Source organism: Asterias amurensis, chromosome 19 (genome assembly GCF_032118995.1).
Source record: "Asterias amurensis chromosome 19, ASM3211899v1".
Lineage (NCBI taxonomy): Eukaryota > Metazoa > Echinodermata > Asteroidea > Forcipulatida > Asteriidae > Asterias > Asterias amurensis.
In genome coordinates, this window is record NC_092666.1 from 10,594,689 (window position 1) to 10,621,890 (window position 27,202).

The following is a 27,202-nucleotide window of genomic DNA, read 5'->3' on the forward strand; positions in this document are numbered from 1 at the left end:
TGGTTAGATGGAAGTGACCTGCCGCAGGGCTAAGATCTCTTGGGAAAAGGGAGCTTTTTGATGGTCTTGTCGTCCTCTTTAAATGGGGGTTTTATTACGTGATTTGGAGGGAAGTAAACTACATGCACAATAAATTAGTCAGTAGCATGGAAAGGAAATAAAAATTGTCTGGCGCTGGCGCCATCCTCCATAAAGTAGTCACTTTGGTTGCGCTCTGTGTGGTTTGTGGCCCAGTAAAGTACGCCCTCTTGCGCTACTTACACTGCATTATACTGAACATCGCCGTTGTGTTTGATATGAGACGACTTCATATGATGGTATTTCCTTCCTCCATGCTAAGTTATACTTTTATGAAGACTACACGGGTGGCAATTCTAGCAATGCGACCTTAGACATGAAAGGGTAAAATAAAACCGCAACTTTCCATCATCAAAATATTAACTCTTTTTTTTTCGAGGCCCGGTCGTCAGTGTATCTCATCTGTAATAATTACTCTTCTGCCTTTCTTATAGCAATATAGTAACAGTTAGTTTTTATAGTGTAGTGATTTAATAAGGCGAAGGGCGCCCCAAACTACCTCACATTACTAAAACATGAGCTCCCCTGAGGATGCACTATACTCGGCTCATGACCATCCCATGGCTGTTTACTACTAACAATCACAAGAACCATCTCTGCCGGCGCACAGCAGGTAGTTTGTCCGCCGGGATTCAAACCTATACACTCTGCTCATCAAACACCAAACACCATTATGTCGCCAACATCAGTCTCTGACACTCACTGAATATCAATAAAAACACAGGGTTACTCGCAGTATTGTACAGGCAATGCATTCTTTTGGGTGGTGGGGGGGGGGGGGTCTACCGTGGCTGTGCGTTTTTGAGCATGAATATTTTGCGCAATTTGACAATAGTACAGGAGTAGTGTGCGCTATATGCCGATAGATATGGAATAGTTTGCGCAATATTTAGAGATCGTGCATGAATTATCTGCGCAATTTGAAAACAGTGCAGGAATGGTTTGCGCAATTAGACGATACTAGCGCAAGATTGGTACAGCATGCGCGGCATCGTAGTCTGCAACGTACATGAAAATTTACTGTACAGTGTACATAGCAAGGACATGTATCTATATGTAGACTTGTGTGAAAAAAAAATCAACATTTTATTCGTACACTTTTAGGGGGGAGGGGGGGGGGTCTTGAAAAAGTGTACTCTTTGTACACTTGTGAAAATGTTGATAATTGTGAACGGCCCCTTAGCCTTATGATGTTATGCGATCTCTAAAAAAAATACTATTAGTAACTAAACCAAATAATTGTATACAATTATAAAGTATGTTTTTTTTTTTTTTTTTTTTTTTGAGGGGGGGAAGGGGGGGGGGTTTACTGGGGGTAATCATTCCATTTACGCAGTCTATCAATCAATATAGCGCGCCTACTTTCACTAGAAACCAATTGGGTGCGCCACATTTTCGTTTTTGTGAACTCATAAAATTCACATGATACCTTGAGGTGCTTGGAAACTGGGTCATAGAACATGGGGACTGTTTATCATATGCACCTGTTTGGGGACCCCACCCTTGCAGCCAGTGTGCTGAGTAACAGTTTAAAGTTTACCCTCCAAAAATGGAGTTGACTTAATTGTGTTTTCGTGGCACACGCCGAACCCCTATGAATAGATTCGTTGTTGAACTTTCGGGAGTGGTTCACTTTATGCGGCACCAGTGTTGCACAATGCAAGGCTAGGATATCCGCCCTGAAACCTTTTGTTGAAAACCAGTCTCGCTGATTGATTGCTAAAAGATCTGCACCGGTGTGACGTCATGAGCTAATCATTTTATTTCAAGCACTTCATGTTTTCTTCATAACATAGCTTCTAAGGTCATTAGAAAACAACATCTTCTTAAAGTTGCTCAATGTGACTTAAAAAGTGTACAGGTGATTTTAATATCAACCAATGTTTGAGAAAAGAGTAGATTGTTCTACTTTTTAGATTGACGTGTACTACACGTTCTTATATTACACCCGTTTGTCAACCAAAATATTGTTGTCCGGTTGTGGCGTGTGTTATGACTCGAAGCGAAACTCCAGTTACTGCCATACAACAATACATCGCTGAGCAAGATGCAAAGACGAGAAAGTGTGTGGTGGTAAAAGGCTGTGTTTTTCTTTGTCTCAAAGAAGTTTTATCTGAGTGAAATTCTTCACACAGTGAGTATTAAAATAGACAACAAATTCCTCAAATCATCACATTTTTACTGTGAATTTTTGTAATTATTTTGTAAGGCAACCATGGCTACCAAATGAATGCGTAGTAAGCATAATGCGTAGTGGCCTAGTGATTTGTCAGTTTGTCATTTAATTTTATGTGAAACAAAATGGAGGGTGCACATCCATAACAAAGCTACGACACGAGCAGTAACCTGTTGAATTGACTATTTCAAGGCGGGGAATTTTCTTGTTTGTGGATGGTGGTTTTGAAGCACTGATCTCTGGTTTGTTTATAAATTCTTAAATTGATGATACTGAAATGAAAGTGAAACTCATTCAACAAAAACCTTTAGTTTATATTAGTATTACTATTATTAGTATTTTTTATTATCAATATTATTATTGGTGAATCAAATTGATAGGAAAGTCGAACCATGAGCCATTTCTTTGTAATGGACTTCATACGAATGCAAACTAAATTTCTTTTTTGTAGGCCTATTAATAATAAATAGTATGTGGGTAGAAATTAGCCCTTAGTCTACAAAAAACATATTTTTTACAATCTTTTTTGATCTGAATTTAATTGTTTTTGTTTTTTTCCTCAGATACAGTGAAAGCAGTACCTTGGCTGTAATGTCTATTACCAACTGATAATCACATTGCAGTGTTCAAGACTTTTAAGCGGGAACAATGCAAGAAGAGGAAGATACGAGTTTCGTCTCGATCAATCTTGAGCCGAGCGAGTGCAGCATCTGCAGCCTCGACACCGGTGAACCCCTGACGACATGCCACCTCTGCTCCAAGAAACCCTCTCCTCGGAGAAGCCCAATCCAGATCGGATTCAACCAGTTGCCGGACGTTCTGCACACCGAAGTAAAAGCCCATGAAACCTGTCTCGTTCTAGAACATCAAAGATTCGTAAAGAAATCTCGAAGTCCGTTTCTTCATCGACGGGGATGCAGCGTCCCACAAGACTTTTCATCCCCTGGAGCTCGGGAATCCATCGGCAACAAACTCCAGTGGCTCATCAATCAATCTAAGAATGAAGACGTGAAAAATCGGAAGAATCTTCTGCAGGTACACAGTAGCCCCTGTACGCGGTCAAGCAGTCCGGTCCCTTTGAGAGGTGTGTCTGAGATAGACATCTTAAGACGAAACAGTGAGCAAAATCTAAGTTGTGAATCAGGCTCCGTAGAGTTGAGGAAGAGCTATGCTAAGTACCTCTATGGGACACGATTGACTCAGTCGCAGAGTGACGACAATGTTGTGATCAAAACCCAGAGTATTAACTCAGAAACTCAAATCACCCGAACCACCACAGTGCCTGATGTCCGAGACATCAAAAGTCCGTTGTCGATAAAGGATAGCAAAAAAACTAGGACAGCATCTGAAAATGATGAACAGTTCGACAAATCAACAAGAGTCCGTAGCAACAAAATTGAAATGACAGAGGGACTTTTGACGCCAATGTCAGATAAACTCTGCCGTGTCTTGTCCCTTCAGGATGAAGGGGCAGAGAAACGAGACGTTGAGAGTGAAACTCGAAGATGGAGTAATAAACAGAAACTGAACAAGGAGCAATGTAAGTATTGTTTAATCTGCCTTTGATTCATTGGTAGGCCTTCTGTTTTACCCTCAGTCTCGTGATGTTTTTGATTTGTGTTTTTTGTTATTGCTCTGTATATAACGGTGTTTGTAGTATTTGTATTATGGCATGTACAGGGTCCATAGGAATTAATAGTCAGTAATGCCAGTTCATATTTCCTGGTTCCTCCGAATGTGCTTGCGAGGCGAATTTTTACATCAAAAATTAGCTGTTTTCGCAGCGAATGTTTCGCATGAGTTGAACACACCTCAATTTTTGCGAATTCATTGTGAATTTGTGATGTCAAAATTTGTATCCATTCGCATAAAGTATGACCTCATAAAGAAATATTATCCTTGATTTTTTTTTTAACTGTATGGAAATTAAGTCCAATTGCTTTGAACATCTAACAGTGAAAGTAAACTTCCATCAAGACTTTTAAAAAGAATCTTTGTCAGGGCCAGTCTGTTTTCATTTCGCAAAGGACAAATAGACAAGACCAGGGGCAATATTTTAGCAATAGCCTCCATGTCTAAAGTTTTTGTTTACACAAAATGCCCGTCTCACATTACAATAAAAGTAAACATTCTGAATTTCTTATTGCAGTGAACAAGATGAGTGCAGCCGAGATGAAGAAAGTCTTATCAAATTATGAAAATATGATAAAAGGTAAGAAGAATTTTTTTTCTTCTTTTTTTTCAGAACTTATAGCCTAGGCCCTACTGCAGCTGTCACAGGTGAAATTACATTCCAGAGCATTGACTTAACCAAGTGCTGTTCTTTTAGTCTGGTTGTTCATTCTTAAAGGGCAGGCTTGCTCCCCTTGGAAAAGGCACGCGGCATGGGCGTCTCGTATATAAAGTGCTTTCCTCTCTCTACTGCCACCCTGATTTGATTCCCGTCTAAAAAAAAAACGGCCATTATATGCGAGTAGAGTTGTGCATTGGTTCTCTCCTACACAATGTAAGCCATATATGGGTTTTTCTTCAGTTTTCATCCCCCCTGGAAAAGTTTATACACTTTCAAACTCTTGCTTTGAACGGTTGTCGTTGTTTCTGGCTGTCAATGGAGCCCTCAGTTGAATCCTTCGCATTTAAGCTTCTCTGCTATTTGGTAATGAAGATACCTGGTGTTTTTTTGCCCCAAAATGTTGCTCGGAAAGTGTCACTGTGTAATGCTTCCTTGATTGTATATTCCTTTATAACGGATTATTATTCCTGAAAGTTTTAATACAGGCCCTAACCAATAATATCTCAAAACCTCTAACCACCTTATGAAACAAAATGCTCACGTGGACACTAATGGTAATACATGTGTTGTCGAAGACTAGCCTTCACAGTTGGTGTATATCAACATATGCATAAAAAACAAACCTGTGAAAATTTGAGCTCAATCGGTCATCGAAGTTGCGAGATAATGAAAGAAGAAAACACCCTTGTCACACGAAGTTGTGTGCGTTTAGATGGTTGATTTCGATACTTTAAGTTCTAAATCTGAGGTCTCGAAATCAAATTCGTGGAAAATTAATTCTTTCTTGAAAACTATGGCACTTCAGATGGAGCCGTTTCTCACAATGTTTTATACCATCAACCTCTCTCCATCACTCGTCTCCAAGAAAGGTTTTATGCTAATAATTATTTTGAGTAATTACCAAAAGTGTCCACTGCCTTTAAGAGTTCTTCAGCAACTGAATGCACATGAGTTCATGTTAGTGTGTGTAACCGCATCATGTATGCAAATCATCCAGCTGCACCTGCTGGTGGTGTATTGAGTGATGAGGAATTAAAGTAGAACATTAAGTGGTTATGACAGTTATGACCATGGGTGGAGTTATAATTGATTACCATTAGCTGCGAGCTATTGATTTACCGGACTACTGTCTTACAAACTAGTCTTTATTGATACAGGTGCTGGGAGGAACCGAGCTTGAAACAATAATATTATTATGCCACGTTAAAGGCAAACTTTAGTTTTTGGAATCGTTTGATTGTTTTTTAAATCCTGTATGAAGATGTACACAGTAAAAATAATTTTAAAAAGATTTAAAGGCAGTGGACACTATTGGTAATTACTCAAAATAATTGTTAGCATAAAACCTTACTTGGTGATGAGTAATGGGGAGAGGTTGACAGTAAAACACATTGTGAGAAACGGCTCCCTCTGAAGTGACATAGTTGTCGAGAAAGAAACAATTTTCCACGAATTTGATTTCGAGACCTCAAGTTTAGAACTTGAGGTCTCGAAATCAACCACCTAAAAGCACACAACTTCGTGTGACAAGGGTGTTTTTTTCTTTTGTTATTATCTCGCCACTTCGATGACCAATTGAGCTCAAATTTTCACAGGTTTGTTATTTTATGCATATCGTTGAGATGCACCTAGTTAAAAGACTGGTCTTTGACAATTACCAAACGTGTCCAGTGTTTTTAAATTAGGGGGCATAAAAACTATTATTTGTACTACATCTTTGAACCACATTACTGTCAGAGAGAAATGTTCCAAGTGACATGTTTCTCAAAAATGCTTTTATCAAACGCTTCTTACCAAATATTTTCACTGCAGTTATAGAGTGATTACCATTTGTATGTACCATCCCTTTAAAGCAAATGACTGAATGATGTTTCTGCCTCATTTTGTGGCCTTGTTATCTTGGTTTATATTTGACAAATGAAAATAATTAAATTTTATTACTGAACTTTGAAATTTTTCTTTCTTTTTTTCTCGCCAGAAATCTCTGCAGACCTCGTTGACTTCCTGCAGGAAAGGGACTCACTGGATCAAGAGGTCAAAGTTCGTAACCTCACCATACAGAAGCTCGTGAAGATGAAGCACCAGCAACAACAAGACATGCCAATTAAGACCGCTGCCGTTAGTAACATTTGAGGTATCAACTGTTTTAAGGACACGGGACACCTTTGGTAATTGTCAAAGACCAGTCTTCGTACCTCATGCATAAATATTAAAGACAGTGGACACTATTTGTAATTGTCAAAGACTAGCCTTCACGGTAAGTGTATCTCAACAATGCATAACATAACAAACCTGTGAAAATTTGAGTTCAATATTGGTCGTCGAAGTTGCGAGATAATAATGAAAGAAAAAACACCCTTGTCACACGATGTTGTGTGCTTTCAGATGCTTGGTTTCGAGACCTCAAAATCTAATCATGAGGTCTCAAAATCAAATTCAAATATTTTAGTGGAAAATTACTTCTTTCTCAAAAACTATGTTACTTCAGAGGGAGCCGTTTCTCACGAATTTTTATACTATCAACAGCTCTCCATGGTTCGTTAGGCTAACATGTTGTTTTTATGCTAACAACAACTTTGAGTAATTACCAATAGTGTCCAGTGCCTTTAAATGGAGCTATGAGGTTTAGCCTATGGCAGCATTCAATGAGTATAATACCAGAGACATCTTTGTCAAGGTGTGAGATGCACTGCTGAAGAAGAGAAGCAGCACACATGATAGCAGGGGTCGAAATACAGTGTATTTTCATGGTAGTCAGGGCTAGTAACCCATAATTTTTAGTAGCCCCGATGAGATTTTGGTAGCCCGAAACAAACACGTGTTCATCTTCAATCATGGCACAAATTGCTCACCGAAAGTATTTCGTTTTATAATACAGCACAGTTCATTATTGTCTGTGATGTTGATTTTTGCATTATTTTTCCACTCGCCTGCCAGGCTATCTCAAACTGGAAAAATAAGTGGCCCCGCTGTAAATGTGGTAGTCCTGGGCTAGCGGAAATTTTGTCCCCTGGATTTTTTTCAGGAATATGACTGGTGTGACTAGAGCTGGTATCTTGGCTGCGCACCCCAGCCTGTCACGCCTTACTGGTTTTTTTTATTTCTTACTTTTAATGTGTTGTAGCGCACACTACTACAATATTATGTAGTTGATTCAATGATTATTGACATTTCTTTCAGTCCTGGTGCTGATTTTGCAAAGTTTAAGGTTCATGTCACATGAGGCTATTTAAAGGCAATAAGATAATCAATTCACATTTGAATGTTAAAATATTTTTCTTTAGGAACTAGGAATTAATTTGTTTTGCAAAATTCCTTATGTGCTACCAAAGTGATTTCGCAAAGCTCCAAGGGCCATGTCACGAGGCATTTTACAGGTGACCAGTTCCTGGCAATACTCATGAAAAACATCCATTCCCATTTGAATGTAACGTTCAAATACTATACTACCCCCCTTGAATATGGCGTCGCACTGTCAAGAAGTGCCATTCCTGAGGCCAAAAGGAGGCAGATCATTGGACGATAGCTGTTCTTTATGCCTCAAAACGTGCGCGTAACCTCAGCGTATCACTGCTCTAGAATTGCAAGGGTCGTGGGTGCGAATCCCACCCGAGTAACATGCCTGTGATATTTTTTTCACAGGACTCAGGAAAGTACTGAGTATACAGAGCTAGCACACATCGGTGTATGGGTAAAAAACCAATTAATACTCAGCGTATCTGGTAGCAATTCGCGTTATGCAGGGGGTCTATTGATTTCTATAATATCCTCCTTGCACAAAGCGGAATGCACCTCCGTCAATGTGGGTCAATTTGGGAGTCAAATCTTTTGTGCATATTGTCTACGATTTTGACTCCAAAAACGACAGACAGGATCTATGTGAGAGTGTGTTTAGTACTATTTAGTAGCGCAAGGAACTAGCGCCCTCTTGTGGTAGACGTTAGATCACAGACTAGTGATTCTTTCATCAGTTTGCACACACCTTATGGCGAGTTCAATATTGGACAGTGACATATATAACTAAACATCATTGCAGACGCAAGCATAGACATTGGACAAAGACATGAGATTGTTTATCACATTTATTTATTTATTTTAAGGTTATTTATCTAATCGATGACGTATGTAATTATTCTGTTTCTTCTTTTCTTTTTTACATTTACATTCTGCTGCGGCTCAGTGCTCAGTAATTCAATCGCTGCCAGCTTTCAATTTTGTATAAAAAAACTTTGATAATGGTTCTTTAAAAATTCAAAATAAACATTTAAGTTGTTTTTTGTGTTAAAACATTCGGTTGTGCTGCGTTTGGACCGACATTGGCGTCCAGCACCCACATGACCGGAGAAAGAGGGCGCAACTCTCTAAGGCACTGGACACCTTTGGTAAATAATTGTCAAAGACCAGTATTCTCACTTGGTATCTCAAGATATGTATCAAATAAAAAATCTTTGAAAATTTTGGCTCAATTGGTCATCATAGTTGCTAGAAATTAATGAAAAGAAAAAACAACGTTGTTGCTCAATATCGCATGTGCAGATGCCTAACAAAAGGTCTGAAGTCTTTCAAATTCAAATATTTTAGGAGAAGTTACCGAAAGCAATCTATTTAAAACACTTTGTTACTTCAGAGCAGATTAGTATCTCACAATGTTATGTTCAATCAACGGCTCTCCATTGCTCCTTATCAAGTAAGTTTGTATGCTAATGTACTGAGTAACTAAATAAAGTGTCAAGTGCCTTTAGTACACAGCTCTTGTGTTCACAAACAGAGACAAATCACATTTTGCATGGATGTTGCTGTGCTCTGGTAGAACCTGCCTCTGCACCAAGTCCAGGCTGTCTTCTGGACCCCTCAACCCAGGCGGGCTATGGCCCCGCCCGCCCCTCACGATTAAGCTGACGAATAAGACTTGATCAGATTTTCAGTGACACATGATGGTATATAATAAAATATCCTGGTTGACAAAGAATGTAACTGTTCCTAGAAACCTACCAGGAGAAAAAAAAATTACTGTAATTTTGTTGTATTTATAGCCAGTACAGATTAAGATTAACTATTGTTTTGCATAAGAAGTTATCATTACAAGTACAAATGTACATGTATTACATAACATTATTATTTGAAAGGTTGGGCAAGCACTGGCAGAGACAAAGTTTTTTTTTTTTTTTTTTTTTTTTTTTTTGGGGGGGGGGGTGTTTTTTTGGGGGGCAACAAAGGGGGTGGGCAATAGTTATGAGAGTGTGCTCAGAGCCCCTCTTCTGGGGTGGATTTCACAAAGAGTTAGGACTAGTCTTATCTCAGGTTAGGACGAGTTACTCGTCCTTACTTAGGACTAGCACTAGTCTTATCTCATACTAGTCCTAATTTAGGACTAGTCCTAACTCTATGTGAAATCGACCTCTGCTCCTTTACCCCCGTTTACGCCATAGACTGAATGTTCAAAAAACCATTCTCTTCAACTGTTCTCAAATCATTATTTATTCAACAATGTATTTCTTTAAATGTTATTGTTGCTGTGTGTGTACTACTTCAGTCTGCAAGGAGATTTGTAGCTTCTTACTAATTGTATACTGTATTTTTGTATAAGAAGAAAAATGCAAATAAATTATGAGCGATTTTGATTCTAAATTTATAGGAAACCCTCTTTGGTTGTCGCTATAATGTTCACAATACAATAATGATATTTTCAAAAATATTGTGTATTTATATTTTGCTTGCAGGTTGTATTTATTAAATGTCTATTCATGAATATTTTGGTAATTATCGATGATAATAAACTATTATAGTAAGGCTGCATTGTGCTTAAATTACAATGTACATTGCTTATATAATGTACTTCTTTTCTTATAAGTTAGAATTGTGCAATTCTATTAAAAACAGTTAAGAGAGAGAAATGTTTGTGGTCATTCCAACTCTTTGTGTTCAAGGTTGTTTATAATAGAGTAGGTCAATTCTAAACTTGTTTCGAACATTTCCATTAGACAGCTTCCCCCACCTCCCCCCAAAAAAAATAAATAATAATAAATAAATAAATAAATAAATAAATAAATAAATAAATAAATAAATAGTGGTACGAGTCAGATGACTTCTTTGCACAGTAGTCGTACGATGTGACAGTGTGTATACGGGTGGGTCACGCGGTGTGATTACACGCACCACGCACAGGGTATACGGGTGGGTTTACAGCGGCGTCTTTTCGGAGCGAATAATGCGACTGCCTTGAGCAAGGCTAGTAGAAGTCCAATAATGCCCAAACATCTTGCTGGTTGCTGACCCTTTAAACCAGTGATTAATAATTACTAGTTCCGGTCAAGCCTCATCTTGCACCACTTAGTTCTCTGAGGTTGGTGCTGACAACACATGTTCGGTAAAAACAGGTAAGTGAGTTTAAACCCATTTGAAATGTACATAATTAATATCTTGTTTAAAAAAGTAACTCGATTATTATTTTGGAAGATGATGTTCACTTTTTTGCCTGATGGTCAACCGACTAAGTGCCGACCCCTCAACCCATATTAGAACTTATTTCTCGCAAAAAATTATTTGAATTTGATTTCGAGACATCATAATTTGATTTTGAGGTCTCGAAATCAAGCATCTGAAAGCACACAACTTGTGTGACAAGGTCGTTTTTTCTTCCATTATCATCTCGCACTTTCGACGACCGATTGAGCTCAAATTTTCACAGGTTTGTTATTTTGTGCTAGTTGAGATACACCAAGTCCGTGAACAGACTGGTCTATGACAATTACCAAAGGTGTCCAGTGTCTTTAACTGCATCCGAAAGAGGTAGTTAGGCCTACACCCTGCAAAGGAACGCAATGACATGTCTTCGTCTTCTATAACCACCATTGCAGCTTAAGAGCCGATAGAGGATTAGATATTGAGGTATTACCACAATATTTCAACTATTCCATTTTTATGGCAAATTAATAGACATCGTAGATACCGGTTAATATAACCATTTTACTATCAACATGTTCATTTAGCATTCCATTTGTATGACAAAATAGACATCGTAGATACCGGTTAATATAACCATTTTACTCTCAACATTTGCATTAAGCATTAAATAACTCTAATCAAAAATGCACCGGCCGCCGCGCGGCTTTTTCAGCCGAGAGTCAAAAACGGCTTATCTATTATATAATGACCCTTTGACGGCAGTGACGATTTTCCCATAATTGGGTTTGAACACAGTTCTCCAGCTTTGGCAAACTGAGGGCGCTATTTTCCACATCACTGACGTCACGATTTCTTTGTCGCGCGGGTTTGTTTAACCCCGCGTTTTTCAGAAATTTGGCTTGGAGCGTTCTGGAGAAAAAACATTGTTACATACGGAACACAAATACAAAACATGAGAGTGGTCTACCAAGATTGAAAATATCCAACCGAGGTTATTAAAATAGGTTGTTAAAAACGTTATCACGATGCATGTAAGTGTATGATTTGACTGCGGTATCTCGAGATAATGTGAAATGGTATGTGAAAGGTTAATATAGACGAAGATTGACGTAGGCTCTCAACGGCAGATCTCTGGCACTTTTTTGTAGGCCCTTTCCGAAACCACGGCTTCGGCTTTGGATTCGGTTTCAGGCTCCGTCCTCTCGTCTGAAGTCCTGAGCGCGTACGCAAAGCACTAGCCTAGCTCAAGGCAGTCGAATTATTCACTCCGAAAAAAGACCGCCGCTGTATGAAAACCCACCCATATTCACTGTGCGTAACATCGCACGACACGATGCCCCCGTACACTATCCGCATGCGGAGGCCGTCAGGCCGACAGCCTTGTAGGGTCTGTGTTGAAGCCACTGACCTCATTACTATTATAAGCGAAGAGTTCCCACGGTCAGCTCATTACCATAATGCCCGCGAAAGACGAGACATGTCTACATCACACACCACCACCACGGACGCTCAGCGAGCATGATAGGCGTGCGTGATTGGACGTCAAAATGAATAATTCATTTGCCTCAAATCCTGTGTTGTCTGATAAGTCTGACGAAAGATATACATATTCATGAGCTGCATACCAGCATATCCGAGAGCCCCCCAAATTTTTCCACTAGTGGAAATTGTTCAATACAACACATTAAACCCGGAAGTTACAGACCCGACAAGGCTGTCGGCCTGACGGCCTCCGCATGCGGTTAGTGGTACGAGTGCGGATGACTTGTGTGCACAGTAGTCGTACGATGTGACTGTGTGTATACGGGTGGGTCATGCGGTGTGATCGCACGCACCACGCACAGGGTATACGGGTGGGTTTACAGCGGCGTCTTTTCGCAGCGAATAATGCGACTGCCTTGAGCAAGGCTAGCAAAGCACGCGTAAAATTGTCAAAACAGCGGGCCAAGCTAGCCTTACCCGAACCCAAAGCCGTGGTTTCGAAAAGGGTCATAACATTCACGAGCTTCAAAGTGTGACGTCAAATGTTCAGGCTATATGCTCCCATTGGCTCAGAGTAACTGCGCCGCGCGTGCACGGGTTCAACTTTCCAATTGATTTTCATCACAAATGACGTCATGTGAAACCCATCTATGAATTAAGAACTAAAGGGATGGTTTGTGGGCAATTATTTTGTTGAAAACAATACTACGCTGAAGAAAGAACCTATAAATGATAGTAATTATATTAGCGGGTACAACCATGACATCGTGTAAATCTCTTTTGTTGTGAGTGTTGGCTCTGATCGTTTCGAACAGTACTCTGCTCGTCTTATTTTGATGATTTAAAGACAATGGACACAATTGGTGCATGTCAAAGACCAGTCTTCTCACTTGGTGCCTCTCAACATATGCATAAAACAACAAACCTGTGAAAATGTGAGCTCGATTGGTCGTCGAAGTTGTGAGATAACTATGAAAGAAAAAAACACCCTTGTCACACGAAGTTGTGTGCTTTCAGATGCTTGATTTCGAGACCTCAAATTCTAAACTTGAGGTCTCGAAATCAAATTCGTGGAAAATTACTTTTTTCTCGAAAACTACGTCACTTCAGAGGGAGCCGTTTCTCACAATGTTTTATAAACTATCAACCTCTCCCTATATACTCATCACCAAGTGATCGAGGTTTTTTGCAAATAATTATTTCGAGTAATTACCAATAGTGTCCACTGCATTTGAAACCTATTATAATACATTTTTTTCAACAGCCAATTATTCTTCACCATGGCTAACTCCAACCAGAAACACCTTCAGTTTGCTATAGTCCTCGTCTTCATTGTTGTCTACGCAAACACCATGGCAACGGTACGTTCCCCAAAGAAGCTGAAGTTTTTATTTTACACCGCCTCTGACGAAGGCAGCCACCATCTAATGGCTAAGCAGATTGCAACTGCGCTTGTCCGAAGTGGTCATGACGTCACGTTTCTGCTCAGCAACAGCTGTACAAAATGGCTGAACGCCAGCGATGCCTCCCTGTTTGACTTCACCGTGCATAAGTCCAAGTTTACTGAAAACGACCGAGTGGAAAACTTACGAGAGTTATCCCGTGCTAGTCTACGTGGCGATACGTCAAGTATCTGGCGCATGGTTTTACACGTATGGCGGAAGAAACTTACATCCAACGAAAGTGATATGTACACCAACTTCTTCGCGACTGAATGTGAAAGTCTTCTAGGGGATAACGATACCATAAACAGTCTAAGAGAAAAGAAGTTTGACATGCTGGTCGGGGAGGAATTAAGCAGTTGTCAACCTTTACTTGCTAAGATACTGGGCATCAAATTTTCTCTTATTAGTGGAATCGGTTCTAGTCCTGCTAAGGGAATGTGGTAAGTAGATAAATTCACTGTATTTAAAAATTCACCCTTTGTCTATAGTCATACAAGATTCAGCGGTTAGCGGCAGATGCATCCACAGTTAAAAGTAGGCCTACCTAATTTTGTCGTCGCTTCTTTTGAAATAAAATATAGACCAACACTGGTGTGCATGTTCCGTTTAATCCCATTCAGGTTGGCGTATGTAATAACTACCGGATAATAACAAAAACTTTCACATTTCTCGGATTTTTTGAAACACATCAAACAATCTTGACTGATGTATTGCAAATTGCTTTGCAATGCATGAAATTCACAATTTATGAAACTCGAGCTGCACTTGAAGGCAGGAGTGGACACTATTGGTAATTACTCAAAATAATTATTAGCATAAAACTTCACTTGTTAACCAGTAATGGGGAGAGGTTGGTAGTATAAACATTGTGAGAAACGGCTCCCTCTGAAGTGACGTAGTTTTCGAGAAAGAAGTAATTTTCCACGAATTTGATTTCGAGACCTTAAGTTTAGAATTTGAGGTCTTGAAATCAACCATCTAAATGCACACGACTTCGTGTGACAAGGGTGTTTTTTTCTTTCACTATTATCGCGCAACTTCGACGACCAATTGAGTTCAAATTTTCAAAGGTTTGTTATTTTATGTATGAGATACACCAAGTGAAAAGACTGATCTTTGTCAATTACCAATAGTGTCCACTGCCTTTAAATCAAGTTTTCTGTAATAATTCAAAACCATTCATTTCGTCACAATATTACAACTATAGGTATGGTTTACCGAGCCACCCAGCCTATATCCCGGACCGCCAGTCCGGTCTGACCGACAGGATGACGTTCCTTCAGCGCCTGAAGAGTTGCTTTTTGTACGGCGTCCACATGCTCGCCCGACGCCAAATGTTGATGAAATACCGTACAATCCAAGAGGCTTATGATCTCAGTCCAGAGAAGAGCATGGTAGACATGATGGCTGAAGCTCAAATCTGGGTGTTCACTGTGTCCTTTGAACTTGACCTAGCCCGCCCTCTAACGCCGAATGTCATATTCACTGCCTCGCCCTTGTTGGGTATACCGTCGGAACATAAGGTAGGTTGATAGGGTGCAAAAACGTACAACTACTGTAATGAACGGAAAAAAACTACGTGAACCGAAGCGTTTTGCAGCTACATTTAGCCTTTTGCGAGTCAGGTTTGAATACTGTCTGGTACATTGACTTAATTGTGTACCGCTCACATTCGAATTCCTCAGATTATAAAGACAATGTCAATTGGTTCAGGGAAGCTTTTGTATGACAATCGTTATCCCATCGTTATTCCCTTCATGCTTAGATATCAGAAGATCTGCAAGAGTTTCTAGATGGTGCAAACGAGGAGGGGGTCGTCCTCTTTTCGCTGGGAGGTCACGTGAACGAGATGGAGTCTGCGCAGGCTCAGATGTTTGCCAACGCATTGGCCAGGCTACCACAGCGAGTGCTTTGGCAGTTTTCTGGTAACATTTCTCGAATAAGAATCGGAAATAACATCAAAACCGTAAAATGGATGCCACAGCAGGAGGTCATGGGTATGTTTAGTGTTTGCTCTGTAAATCTGTATATTTTGTGTGTGTCGTGGCCGAGCTTTCTATAAAGTCGGAGTCCAAGTGTGGGTTGAGGTGCCAGTTTTTAAGGCTGACCCCTGACGAAGGATAACAATGATGTAAGGCACATTGATCTACATTCGTGTAATGTGCACCTCATGATAACCTAGCATCACTTTTATTACATAATCGTCATCTATTCCATTTTATAATCTACAGGCTGTGAATTGAAGAGTTTGCGTCCAAAAGCTCATTTCCTGCGTGTTTACAGGTTTAACACTTACATCCCTAAACCCCAACCCCCAACCCAAGCCGCTGATAGCCAATGGGAGACTTTTTGGGACACTAGGTAGCAGCAGACTTACTAGGTAATTATTTTGTTCTCAGTATTGTGCGCATGCTCAGAACTACGTAAACAATGGACATTCACCTGGTAAGTCTGCTGCCACATATAGCGCATCAAAAGTTTCCCTTTGGGGTCATTCCGTGTTATTCAACACGCTTTTGGACCTGACTCTCACGGATTTAAATGAAGTTCGTTGTGCTGATTGGACTCCCTGAGAAATGCCCAAATCCCAAATTTTATGTAATTCGGATCATTATTTTGGGAGATACGGCTTAATGAACTTTTGACTAATTAGCATGACCTGCTATATTTGGACAATCATATCTCCAAAAGTAAAACACCTACCGAGATAATATTTACATCATTTTGAAGCTCTTGACATGGCCCACATTTGATAACATAAAATAAAACAAATTCCACGCACCACCGAAAAAATACGCAAAAATTTGACCTTTGACCTTGATTTGCGAAAATGCATATTTTTCAAAATGCGTGATTTTTTTTTAATGCAAGTTTACAATGTAAGCAACAATATTCTGAAAACTTGTGATGGGCACTCTTACAGTTTTGTTTAAATGATTTTTTTAACATTGGCTATCAAGGCCAAAACCATAAAAACGCATTGTAAATGTACATGTACATGTACATGTACCCTGTAAGGAAGGCACTAAAAACTAACCTCTACAGCGGTTCGGAACTTTTCGTGTGCTCTCGGAACATTCCGGCACGGATCGCGATGATCCCCCACGCAACAGATTTGGGGAGTTGTTACATAAGAGTGGACTAACCACTAGGACCTGGTTGTTAATGATTTCATGTCTAAAAGATGCAAGTACTGCTTCAGACCTCTTTATTCAAGTACATTTGTAGCAGCAGGTTTGGGGAGTTGTTACTTAAGAGTGGACTATAACCACTGGGACCTGGTTGTTTATATGTTCATGTTTAAAAGATGCAAGCACTGCTTTATTCAAGTACATTTGTAGCAGCAGGTTTGGGGAGTTGTTATATAAGAGTGGACTAACCACTAGGACCTGGTTGTTAATATTTTCATGTCTAAAAGATGCAAGCATATGCAAAATGACGTCATAAGGTCATTCTCGCTCGGGTATTCTCCGATGGGCCGAACCGCTGTGGAGTTTAGTTTTTAGTGCCTTCCACAGTGTAATGTGTAGTAATGTGTACATGATACGTACATTTTGAGTTTCACATTTTGATGTATCGTACAAACACAAACTGAATGCATTTCATTAGATCCGGCAAGGATGCACTGCTTCAGCCCAAGTTCAGCAAATTTTCAGCAACACTTTCAGGAGGATTGTTTCCTTGAAAAGTTCAAACACTTCTTTCAGATACAAAGAACAAGATGTTTCTGGAGATGTTTCTTCTCACCATCAACATAACCGATACAAAGTCTTTCATCCCTCATGGCATTTGTCTGCTGACGGACTCGAACAAGTAAAAGTCTCTCACAGTTTGCACCATTTTTAATGAAAGAGCTTTCCAGCCTTAGGATTTGGAATGGAAAGCATTCCCTGCTAATTCACCAGTTTCTTTGCTTTTCTTGGCATGTAGTTTGATGCTCCAAATTAATCTGCTATTCTTTTGATACTCCAACTCGCTGGTAAGACGGTCAAGAGTTATCATCTCACTTTCATCGTCACCGAACTGTTTTCCTGTAGCAGTTTCCAGTTTCTGCTTTATTGTTGTCTCTATTCTCTTTTAACTTTGTTTTCCATGTAACTTCCATGAGCTGTCTTATTACTTAGGAGGCCTATGATAGGAGATACACCAATAATTGTCATAGCCTCATTGATAATGTTAATGTCGGTATTTGGCTGCACAAAAATATCCTGATGTGCAGATGACATTGATGGTCCCTGAACTTCTGGATCACTGCTAGAACTTTCAGTTAATGAGAGTATTTTCTCAGGCGACAGCAGATATCTTCTTGCGACAGCCGGTGCATAAATTGTGTGCTCGAGTGAAATAAAGACTTGGATGCTCCAGTACAAACCTTTATGATACCTGCCTTAAAGCGTGCTTTTTTTCTTGCTGTGTGATTTAAATGGGTCACAACACATTTTTCTCTATGGTCATCCTCCAGGGAATAACTTTTAAAGCACTAAATGTGAATACTCTGTACACACTGTCATTGTATAACATGTATACAGTATGTCCGATACACAGTGTTCCTATATTAAATTAAGGGTTATGAAATGAATTAGCTCATTAAGTCATGTCAATGAAGGACTCCACATTATCACCAGGGTAACATGGTTTTTAATGTGCGTATACACACTACCACACAATACTCTGTACACTGTACATTGTGTATGTTGTACAATGGGTTTTTATGGTTTTGGCCTTGATAGCCAATGTTCAAAAAATCGTAACAAAAAACTGTAAGAGTGCCCATCACAATTTTTTAGAATATTATTGCTTACATCTTAAACTTGCATTAAAAAAAAAAAACGCATTTTGAAAAACACGCATTTTTCGCAAATCAAGGTCAAAGGTCAAATTTTTGCGTATTTTTTCGGTGGTGCGTGGAAATGTTTTGATTTTATGTTATCAAACGTGGGTCATGTCAAGAGCTTTAACATGATGTTAATATTATCTCTGTACGTATTTTACTTTTGGAGATATGATTGTCCAAAAATAGCAGGTCATGCTAATTAGTCAAAAGTTCGTTAAGCCGTATCTCCCAAAATAATGATCCGAATTACATAACATTTGGGATTTGGGCATTTCCCAGGGAGTCCAATCAGCACACCGAATTTCATTTAAATCCGTGAAGGTCAGGTCCAAAAGCGTGTTGAATTGACACGGAATGACCCTTTGTACACAGTGTCCATCTCATACAAAACGTATGCATTGTTCGTGTTGGCACAGCATTTTGGTTCATAGCGAAATGATGAAGAATAATAATACAGTCGACTCTTTGCTAGAGTTGTTAAAGGATTACGTTGCCTTGGATCGGACGAGTTGATCTATAAACAGCGTTTGTAACCGTTTGTTATAAAATGCATATGGATAGAAAGATCTTTTAAAAGTAGAATACAATTATCCACACAAACATGCCTCGAAATTGCATGGTTTTCCCTTTACTCTGCGAACTAACACGGTCGGCCATTTATGGGAGTCAACTCCCATAAAGGGCCGACCGTGTTAGTCTACGAGGTAAAAGTAAAACCGTTCATTCTCGAGACATGTTTGTGTGGATCATTGTAGTCTACTTTTACAACATCTTTCTACCCCTTAATGCATTTTATAACAAACGCTTTTCAAAGACCAACTCGACCGATCCAAAGCAACGTGTTCCTTTAATATTAAAACTCATAATATAGTGGCCGGCTCTATGGTGAGTAGAGCGCGCCTCTCGTACCACTGTGTTCCTGCATGGTACGAATCCCGACTTGTGCCATTGGAGTTTTTACCCGGGCATTCCAGTTCCCTTCCTCCGGAATTATAATATCTGGCTGGATTAGCCTTTAGTCAAGGCGCGCGCGTCACCCCCAAGCAGGACCCCAGAAATCACGCACGAAAAAAAGACCGGCGCTTCGCCGCTCGCACAGGTCTTTTCGTGCGTGACATCCGTGGGTGCCGCCGCCGCGTACACCTTGATTGAAGAAGGCTATGACTAAAATGTGCACCGTACATCTTGCGCCTCCTACCACCATTGCCCTGGTTCGATTCCCGCTTTAGCTATATGTTTATTACGTGAGTTATCGTTGGTTCTCTGCTCAGCCCCCCCCCCCCGGCCTTCGGAAAAATTAATCATGATCAATCTTTAGCTGTGCATGCCCCGTGGACATGGTCCGATGTGGCTGATGTAAGGCGCCCCATCCCTGCGGCTCGAAAACGTTTTGCAGCTAACTAGTCCGAGGTGATGATTCTTAAAAAAAAAAAAAAAAAAAATATTTTCCTCACTCTTTGTTACAGATCACCCTAACACCAAGATGTTTTTAAGCCACGGTGGTTTGAATGGTGTACACGAAGCGGCATGGTACGGGTTACCAGTTGTTGGTATCCCACTCTTTGGTGATCAATTTGACAACATGGAACGGGCCGAAGCCAAAGGGATGGCAATCAAGCTGGACATCCTGACGTTGAATGAAGATGTTTTAGTTGAAGCTATCACTCGAGTTATCAAGGAACCAAGGTAAGAGTATTAATTTTGCTCAGTACTTTCCCGAGTCCTGTGAAAAAATATCACAGGCATAATACTCGGGTGGGATTCGAACCCACGACCCTCGTCGCAGTGTCTAGAGCAGTGTCTAGACTACCGAGGTTGCCCGGTAGCTAGAGGAAGGTAAGAGTGTTATAACTAGTTTACGATCAATGCGCTTATGGGTAGGGAATGTCGTCGTAGCCGTATATAAATGGCCGCCAAATGAGTGGCCTCAGTAGCCTGAAAATATGACGTCACACTTTGAGGCTCATGAATTACGCCATAATGATACTTCGCTCGTCCCCAGCGCCTTGCTTTAACCAAAGGTGCTGGGATGGGCAAACGTATCATGCACTGTCATTGGTTTAATAATGCGCAGTCCCCATCATGCATCACACTCACCCTGCGCCATATTTCTATGCACTGCATACGTGATGTACTAACTGAACAAGAATCTGTGCAAGACACTCTTAGGACCAATACTATAAAAAAAAGATGCTAAGCTACGTCATAGCAAGTTTATCCAATGAAATCATTGGGATGAAAAAACGATGTCTGTCTTGCAGATAAAGATAAGTGAGTTCGCTTCAGTTTCAATGCACATCAGCCATCTTTAACAAACTCTTCCATCTCTTTTCCAGATTTCGCGAGAGGGCGCAACACATTTCCCGAATGCTCCGTGATCAACTCCTCATTCCGTCTGAGAAAGCTGCGTTTTGGATAAGTCACGTGACCAAATATGGCGGGGAGCATCTTCGTCCGAGATCAGCTAATCTTACATGGATACAGAATAATCTCATTGATGTGTACGCGTTCCTTGGCGCCATTTTACTTGTAGTTTCGGGGTTGCTCTTTCTTGTTTGCAGGGTCTGCTTTGTGGTTTTACGCGACATGTGTAAACGACGGGAAAAGTTGAAAATAACATAATCAATCAGAATTTTAAATTGGAATTTAAGCGTAAAACGAATTCCTTATTATGATTGTTCATTTTCTTGGGGTTGATTTTTTTTTTTTTTTTTTTAACAAATCTAAACGTAGGGCTTTCTACAAATTCAGAAGCATTACACGGAATGCGTAATACCAGTAGTGCCCAGTGTCTTTAATACCATTTTTATAAAGGTGTGAGATGCACTGCTGAAGGAGACACTGTAACAGCATACATGATGGTTTGCATCGTGCTGCTGCGCGCCCCTGTCACGCCTGAATTTTGTTTTCTTCGTTTGTTTCATGTTTCGTAACGCACACTCCTTTATTATCATGTAGTAAATTATTGATATTTCTTGTTTAAGTTCAGGGGCTGATTTCAAACGGGCCATGTCACACAAGGCAACTTACAGGCAACCAGTTCCAGGCAATTTCTGTGAACTAAATCCATTCACATTTGATTGCTTCAAATGATTCTCTTTGGGAAGGAATATATTGTTATGCAAATCTAACCTTGTTGTTTTCAAGTTGCCTAAAAAAGTTGCTTCGTGTGAGAAAGGCCCTAGGATTTGTATCGATTTGTATTATGTATCACACTTTTTAAAGTGATTTGCAGTTAAGATTTATCATAGCTTTTTGTTAATCGAGCCCTTGGCTCAATTTTATAGAGCTGCTTTATAAAACAAAAAAATAGCTAAGCACATCAAAACTATTCCTAACTGAACAAGGTTACTGGCCTTTTAATAATACTTTTTAGTAGTGCCATAAATAGCGAACACCCATTGGCAAATTATTTGTCCACTATTGGACAGACAGTGACATTTGTAACTAAAAATCATTGCCGGAGGCAAGCAAGGACAAATACATTAGATTGTTAATGTCATTTATTTGTCTATTTATTTAAAAGCAGTGGACACTACTGGTAACTACTCAAAATAATTACTAGCATAAAACCTTACTTGGTAACAAGTAATGGGGAGCCAATGAAAGTATAAATTAATGTGAGAAGCGGCTCCCTCTGAATTAACATAGTTTTCGCGAAAGAAGTAATTTTCCACCATTTTGATTTCGAGACCGCAGTTTGATTTGGAGGTCTCGAAATCAAGCATCTAAAATCACACAACTTCTTGTGACAAGTATATTTTTTCTTTCATTGATCTCGCAACTTGAACGACCAATTGAGCCCAAATTCTCACAGGTTTGTTATTTTACGCATATTATGTTGAGATACACGAAGGGAGAAGACTGGTCTATGGCAATTACCAATAGTGTCAAGTCTATAATGTCATTTATTTATCTATTTATTTAAGTATAATACGAAAAGAAAAAAAAAACATAAATTTTATGGGGGTTTTTTTTCTCGTTTTTTTTATTTATTAACATACTGCTCCGGCTCAGTATTCGGTCATTAATTTGATTGCTGCCAGCTTTAAAAAAAACAAAAACGCATTACCAGTTTTAAAAAAACTTGTATTGCGTTTTTTTTTGCATAATAAAAATAAGTGTGTTTTTGTATAGCATTAAAACCTTTCGTTGTGCTGCATTTGGACTGTAAAATCGCGACCAGCAACCACATGAACAATTATAAAATGGATGCTACTCTCTTAAAGGTACTGGACTAGTGTTTTGGTTATACCAATATTCTACCTTTAAGTAAAAAGGCTTCAGACCTGAAGTATTTTAATACTTGAGTTACAAATTACCGCTTTCTCAAAAACTATGTTACTTCAGAGGGAGTCGTTTCTCATAATGTGTTATACCACCAACAGCTCTCCATTGCATATTATTACCAAGTAAGGTTTTATGCTAACATGTATTTTGAGTAATTACCAATAGAGTCCAGTGCCTTTACTACACAGCTCTTGTGTTCACAAACAGAGACAAATCACATTTTGCATGGATGTTGCTGTGCTCTGGTAGCACAGCTCTGCACAAAGTCCAGGCTGTCTCCTGTCCCCTCAACTCAGGCGGGGCCAGGCTACCCCCCCCCCTCCAAGTTATGGACCCGCTATGGCTCCGTGCCCACCCTCTCTGTCATGCTGTCAACTAACGGCATTTTAAGTTTTGAGACAAAGTCTTTTCAGATTTCCAGTGGCACAATGTGAATCATCATTGCCACCGAACAAAGAATGCAACTGTTCCTATCAGGAGATCAAAAAGGTGTTGTAATTGTTTTTTTTTTTTTTTTTTTTTTTTTTGGGGGGGGGGGGGAGAATGCCAGTACATATTATAACTATACGCCTCTCTTAATATTTATGCATGACGTCATAATTCTTACCCAAAAGGAGGCTTTGGGCGCAAGTCCCCCATCACTTGCAGTGGCTGTGCCCATCGCCTCGTTTTGGGTTAGCATTGTGACGTACCTCATGCATAAATATTAAGAGAGGCGTGTTGTGTTGCTTAAGATATTTTCAATACATGTACAAATGTACATGTATTATAATTATTTGAAAGGTTGGGCAAGCACTGGCAGAGACAAAGATTGTTTTGTTTGTTTGGAGAGGGGTGCATTTGGGGGGCAACAAAGGGGGTGGGCAATGGTTATGAGAGTGTGCTCAGAGCCCTCTTTATTTTTTTCGGGAGAGCTTTAATGGTTAACTGAGCAAGACCTTATGTTTGAATGTGCTTGAATTTTTTATTTTTTTTCCTCGTACTTTTTTTGTTGTTGTTGTAAATTTTCATCCAAGCATCAATCTTTTTGGCGTGCCAGACATCTTGGCATAATTATGTTCAAGAGTGCCCAAAATGACCCGCATGCGTTTAACATTCATAAGAAAACAAAAAGTTAACCAAGCGTTTTTAAGATAGCACAAATTCCATAACTAAATGCCCCAAAATAAATTTGAATGCAACTTTGATGAATTGTTTTATTGAATGATTATTTTGTTAAATCGAAAAAGTACATTTGAATAGTCTTAAAAAGAAATCGAATGACCCTTTTCAGTAGCATTCGATTTCGTGCGAAAAAGGATTGGCTGTGGTTAAATTGGCTGCTTTTTTTCTTAAATTGACCGAGGAAAAACGGTTAAGAGAGAGAAGTGTTTGTGGCCATTCCAACTTTCTTTTTGTCAAGGTTGTCTTTAATAGATAAGGTCAATTCTAAACTTTTTTTCTGAATATTTTCGTTAGAAACAAGAGTTGGTTTTCCCGCTATTTTCTCCAGACTTTGATGACCGATTGAGCCTAAATTTTCACAGGTTTTTTATAGGTTTTCTCGGTCAATTTCGGCAAATGAGCAGCCAATTTAACCACCAAGCTATTTTATTTCGCGCGAAATCGAATCCTACTGAAAAGGGTCATTCGATTTCGTTTTATGATTAGTCAAATGTAATGTTGCGTCATTCGATTTAACAAAATAATCATTCAATTTAACAATTATTCATCAAAGCAGCATTCAAATTCGCAACGCTTCTTGAGGCGTGTGTGCCACAAAAAAGAATGACAATACGCTAAATTGAACAGAGTGCTAAAGGAATTTGAATCGACTAAAAAAGAAATTGAATGGCCGAATTCTGAATTTGAAACACAGTAACAACTGGAGAGGCAAAACAGCTTTAACTCAAACGCATGAAAATGAAATTGGCTGCTCATTTTCCGAATTTGACCGAGATAACCTATATTAATTTACATAATAAGTTGTGATACACGAAAGGTGGGTCTTTGGACAATACTGTTTACCGATGTTGTGCGATTGCTTTAATACATTTGAGTATATATTATACTTTAGTCCTATTGATCTTATTTGATTCGAAGTAAAAAAGTAGTGTACAGTTATGCTATTACTTCAGATTTGGCCCTTAAACACGCACGGGGAAAAAATAAGTTACGAAAATATCTAGAACTAGAAATTGAGAGTTTGTGGACAAACTCAAGGTGTTCGGTTACCGGGAGTAAAAGCCTGGATTAAAAAACAAATAGTTACACCTTGCTTTGTTCTCAAGATTTGTAATAAATGATTCAAATTGCAAAAACTGTCAAAACAACCCTGATTACTCTAGTAAAAGATGTTTGGTGATGTCATCGGTAATATTTGTTTTACACCAGACCTTTGCCAGACTTGTATGCTGTGATGGTAAAACATCAAAGGATGTATATTTCTTTACTCCTCCATGATTTCAACCTAAAAGGCATTAAACAACGCCCTTTCAAATCATTTCACAGTCACTTCCGGTTTAAGCAGGTCAAAAGGTCAACGAAAGTTCACCAACATATCCATTTCTGTAAAGTACGTAAAGCCCTTTCATATGATGTATAGATTGTCAAAATAGCTTATGTAGTTTTGGAAATATGAACTTAGGAAATATTGACGACTGTAGAAAAGATTGTAATGGGCATGTATGTTTTAACCGCCTTGAAGGAAGACTATTCTGCATGAAGCTTTTTCGCGCTCTATGGATGATCAACGGAGCGTGACTCTGTTGCACCACTAATACACTACACGTTGTGTGTATGCCTACGTGCAATGTTTATGCACATACCAATGGGGATTTACGTTCTGTTCTTTAGACGTGAATTTTGAAATTTCCAACCTCTTTTTTGAGCCAGAAGACAACATCAAAATGGGGTCATGTCTGTGGGGCGTTTACGGAGTTTGCAATAACAATTCCGATGATGTTTCGATTGTAAGAATCCCTCATGTAGATCAAAAGTTATGATTTTTTGAATTAATAAACTTTGAATATTCATAACTCAAGAATTGATGACGTCATCTAACTATGTGTGAAGTTTCAAGTTCATACAATGTTTGAAAAGATGTTTTTGTAGGGGGACAAGGGACGTACAGAAGAAGAAGAAGAAGAAGAAGAAGAAGTATCAATAAAAAAAGAAAACCGAACAAAAATAAGAGGTGTTCCGGGCTGTTTGCCCGAACACCTAAAAAAAAAACGAACAAAAATAAGAGGTGTTCCGGGCTGTTGGCCCGAACACCTAAAAAAAAACCGAACAAAAATAAGAGGTGTTCCGGGCTGTTGGCCCGAACACATAAAAAAACGAACAAAAATAAGAGGTGTTCCGGGCTGTTGGCCCGAACACCTAATAAACATAATGTGCTGGTAGAAGTCCAATATTGCCCAAACATCTTGCTGGCTGATGACCCCTTAAACAAATGATTATAGAACAACAAGTTCCGGTCAAGCTTCATCTTGCACCACTTGTTCTCTGAGGTTTGTGCTGACAACACATATGTTTAGTAGAAACAGTAAGTGAGAAACCCGTTTGAAAATGTACATAAATTGTCTTCATTGTTTAAAGAGAGTGGACACTATTGGTAATTCTCAAAGACCAGTCTTCTCACTTGGTGTATCTCAACATATGCATGAAGTAACAAACCTGTGAAAATTTGAGCTCAATTGGTCTTCAAAGTTGCGAGATAATAATGAAAGAAAAAAAAACCCTTGTCACACGAAGTTGTGTGCATTTAGATGGTTGATTTCGAGACCTCAAGTTCTAAATCTGAGGTCTCGAAATCAAATTCGTGGAAAATTACTTCTTTCTCAAAAACTATGGCACTTCAGAGGGAGCCGTTTCTCACAATGTTTTATACCATCAACCTCTCCCCATTACTCGTTACCAAGTGAGGTTTCATGCTGATAATTATTTTGAGCAATTACCAATAGTGTCCACTGCCTTTAAAACTAACTCGATTATGTTTTCGAAGCTGATGTTCGACTCTGTAAGACGAAAGGACGAGTTAAAGCCAATGGACACTATTGGTAATTGTCAAAGACCAGTCTTCTCACTTGCATCTCAACATAGGCCCTATATTGTGCATAAAATAACAAACCTGTGAACATTTTGAGCTCAACGGTCATCGAAGTTGCGAGATAATAATGAAAGAAAAAATACTCTTGTCCTACGAAGTTGTGTGCTTT

The 27,202-nt window shown here is 39.3% G+C and overlaps 2 protein-coding genes across 2 annotated transcripts; both read left to right on the forward strand.

Annotated features, from left to right (window-relative positions):
* Positions 1-2,087: 2,087 nt before the first annotated feature.
* On the forward strand, positions 2,088-9,693 carry LOC139951659 (uncharacterized). Its single transcript, XM_071950633.1, has 4 exons — positions 2,088-2,212; positions 2,818-3,794; positions 4,404-4,466; positions 6,526-9,693. Exons 2-4 carry the CDS (start codon positions 2,903-2,905, stop codon positions 6,678-6,680), a joined length of 1,110 nt encoding a protein of 369 aa, XP_071806734.1. The 5' UTR covers positions 2,088-2,212; positions 2,818-2,902; the 3' UTR covers positions 6,681-9,693.
* Positions 9,694-10,690: 997 nt separating this feature from the next.
* Positions 10,691-21,884, forward strand: LOC139951439 (UDP-glucuronosyltransferase 2B20-like). Its single transcript, XM_071950338.1, has 6 exons — positions 10,691-10,924; positions 13,699-14,319; positions 15,087-15,402; positions 15,645-15,876; positions 20,180-20,399; positions 21,050-21,884. Exons 1-6 carry the CDS (start codon positions 10,908-10,910, stop codon positions 21,333-21,335), a joined length of 1,692 nt encoding a protein of 563 aa, XP_071806439.1. The 5' UTR covers positions 10,691-10,907; the 3' UTR covers positions 21,336-21,884.
* Positions 21,885-27,202: the final 5,318 nt, after the last annotated feature.

Coding starts and splice junctions, on each gene's coding strand:
- LOC139951659 (XM_071950633.1), top strand. CDS start 2,903: ATGCAAGAAGAGGAAGATACGAGTTTCGTCTCGATCAATCTTGAGCCG. Junction 3,795..4,403: donor GAAACTGAACAAGGAGCAAT/GTAAGTATTGTT, acceptor TTCTTATTGCAG/TGAACAAGATGAGTGCAGCC. Junction 4,467..6,525: donor TTATGAAAATATGATAAAAG/GTAAGAAGAATT, acceptor TTTTCTCGCCAG/AAATCTCTGCAGACCTCGTT.
- LOC139951439 (XM_071950338.1), top strand. Junction 14,320..15,086: donor AGTCCTGCTAAGGGAATGTG/GTAAGTAGATAA, acceptor TTACAACTATAG/GTATGGTTTACCGAGCCACC. Junction 20,400..21,049: donor CGAGTTATCAAGGAACCAAG/GTAAGAGTATTA, acceptor TCTCTTTTCCAG/ATTTCGCGAGAGGGCGCAAC.